The sequence below is a fragment of the Chondrus crispus genome, genomic scaffold (assembly GCF_000350225.1).
Source record: "Chondrus crispus Stackhouse genomic scaffold, scaffold_180, whole genome shotgun sequence".
In the NCBI taxonomy this organism is placed as follows: domain Eukaryota; phylum Rhodophyta; class Florideophyceae; order Gigartinales; family Gigartinaceae; genus Chondrus; species Chondrus crispus.
Window position 1 is genome coordinate 149,714 of NW_005179060.1, and position 2,572 is coordinate 152,285.

Genomic DNA, 2,572 nt, shown 5'->3' on the forward strand with positions numbered 1-2,572 from the left:
GCCACCGCGTCATCCTCCTAACATCGACACCGACACAGTCTCTCCCCGCACCCTCCATCCCTTCCATATCTTTCGTTTCATATCTCAATCCAGCCCAGTTTTGGTCATGCACATCGAGGGACCTCATTATAGCAACACGTCGTCCAGCTTTGCTTTTGTCGAGCTACAGGGAGTCAGGGCTTTTCTTAACTCGGCTGTGCGGCGTGCGTGCGTGCGTGCGTGCGTGGTTGGGGAAGTAACCTTACAGTCTTTAATCTTGTACAGTGTAGTGTTGAGGGGGTGACGCAGTCAAATTTGCTGAGGCACCCATCCGATTGAGAAATATTTGTAGGGATCGTATGGGTGACGTCTTCAATCTTAATGCTGCATTAATTTTTAAACTTTTGTCAGGCTCCGTGCTTCCTGCGGCTACAGTATCTCCAGATTGGTCAGATGCAGCACACGCTACCGCCGTCGTCCACAATACAGCCGCCCACCCATCCAGATCATACCCGATCGCAAGCCTACCAAGCAGCTAGAGTTGTTCTTCTCTCACCTGTCTTCAAACATGCCGCCTCTTTCTCTGGAGGAGAAAGCTGTCGCACTCGTCGTGGCCGCTGTAGCGCATCATCATCATGCTCGCCGCAAAAGTGTGATTGCTCGCACTCGACGTCCACGAAATCGCCCATTAGCAACACGCGAGCGCCCCTTTCAAAACACATTCTCCAAACCCTTCCATCGCGTTACACAACACCTCGACCGCCATGCGTTTCGACGCATGTTTCGGATGACGCGTCGCGCGTTCTGTAATCTGCTGACCACTCTCTCAATCGCACTGCACAGGCCTCACCAACGCGCTACTAACTACCGACGGGAAACGATCACTGCTGATGTGCGACTAGGAGTAACTTTGCGTATACTGGCCGGTGCGGAAGTCCTTGATGTTTGTTACATCTTCAAAATTGGAAACTCTACCGCATATAATTTGCTTCATGACACTGTAGATGTCATGAACAGTGTGTTGCGCTTTCCTAAACTGCCGCGAACGGAGGAGGCGTTGCATGCGGCAGCTAGGGACTTCAAAATTTCCCGATCCCAGTTCAATCCACTAGATGGCTGTGTGGGAGCCCTAGATGGAATTTGTATGAAATTGAAGAAACCGAAGAACGAGAGTATACCTGCGTGCTCGACAGACGTTGCCCACTTCCCGTTGATGGCCGGCGAGGCCAAACGGGAGGGGGAATACTTCTTGGGGGAACAGTGGACAGGTCACTCCAGCGGCGGGCTTGGCTAGAAGGGGGGTGAGTCTCGCGCTCGCTTGCATGTTCCGCTGTGGTCGCGGGATGTGGAGAAGGGGATCGTTGAGAGGGAGTTGGGGTGTCGGCAGCGGCAAAGTAGTTGGCTAATATGCGGGGAAGTGGATCGGTGTGTCGTGGGAAAGAAGGGGGTCTCGAGGGATGGGGGCTTCGGTGGTTACGAAGAGATCGCCTCGGGTAAATGGAGACTTCCATGAAGGGAGAGAGGAATTGGTTTTGAGATGGCATGTTTTTGATTGCGATGTTAATGGACGGGGATAGTGTGATGGTATCTCGAATGGGCACATGTGGGGGTGGTCGTAGAGTTCTGCGCTTCTGTACGAAGGAGCACAAGGTGACGACTTCGAGGTCCGGGGCATTAGCATAGGACGCAAAATTGTATCTTAGCTGGACCAACTCGGAGATTAGCATCGAGATTTGCAAACGTGGGCTTTAAGCTTGCCGTTTTGCCGCCTTTTTAAAATTTTGAAGATTGGCATCGGTGCCAATGAGGTGTTGACAAGGTCGAGGCTGGTGATGTGCCAGGCGGCTGCGTGTACGGAGAGGAGTAGTGTAATGGAGCCAGACGTGGTTTAAATTATTCTTCAGGGGCCAATAGGGGTGGAGAGAGGCCTTGGGCACGCATGCACGCACGCCGCGCGTGCGAGTTAAGAAAGGCCCTCAGACTGGGCCATGTGCATGCGCGAGGAGGCGTTGCTGTACCTTCCATGCTGCATGGATCTGCAGACCGTCCAGACTCTGTTCCATTTCCGAGGAGTGGAACTATGGGATGGCATTACAGTAAAAACTACAGCAATGTGCCTCCGATTTTAGTGAAGAACTCAATAAAAACGGGGCGAGGGAAAGGAAAAACGAGAGGAAAGTCCTTTGTTAGAACTGGCCCTCAGACACATGGCACTTTTTGTGTTTGTGCGTCTGGCCGGCATTAGTGGGAGGGTGGCATTAGTAAAAGTGGCACTAATGGGCGTCCCCCCTGTATCTTCTTTCCGCGGCACACAGTACGGATTTCATGCATCTTCTTTTTTATGCATCTTCTTTTTTATGCATCTTCTTTTTCACCACCTGCATCTTCTTTTTCATGCATCTTCTTTTTCATGCATCTGTGGGTACTAGTAGCGGATTATACTAGGCGTGGGGATCAGTTATGGTGAATCCTTTCACATAAGCAGTTGTTTTCGAAATCAAAGCGGTTTGTTACAGATTGACATCGAAATTACAGAGTTGCAGGGGAATATCATAATTCAATAATCTTTAATTAGGACACAACAAAGCTGACA

At 50.8% G+C, this 2,572-nt stretch overlaps 1 protein-coding gene across 1 annotated transcript; it reads right to left on the bottom strand.

The window, feature by feature from the left end:
- Positions 1-1,942: 1,942 nt before the first annotated feature.
- On the bottom strand, positions 1,943-2,071 carry CHC_T00003239001 (hypothetical protein). Its single transcript, XM_005714660.1, has one exon. The coding sequence runs from the start codon at positions 2,069-2,071 to the stop codon at positions 1,943-1,945; it is 129 nt and encodes a 42-aa protein (XP_005714717.1).
- Between the last annotated feature and the right edge of the window lie 501 nt (positions 2,072-2,572).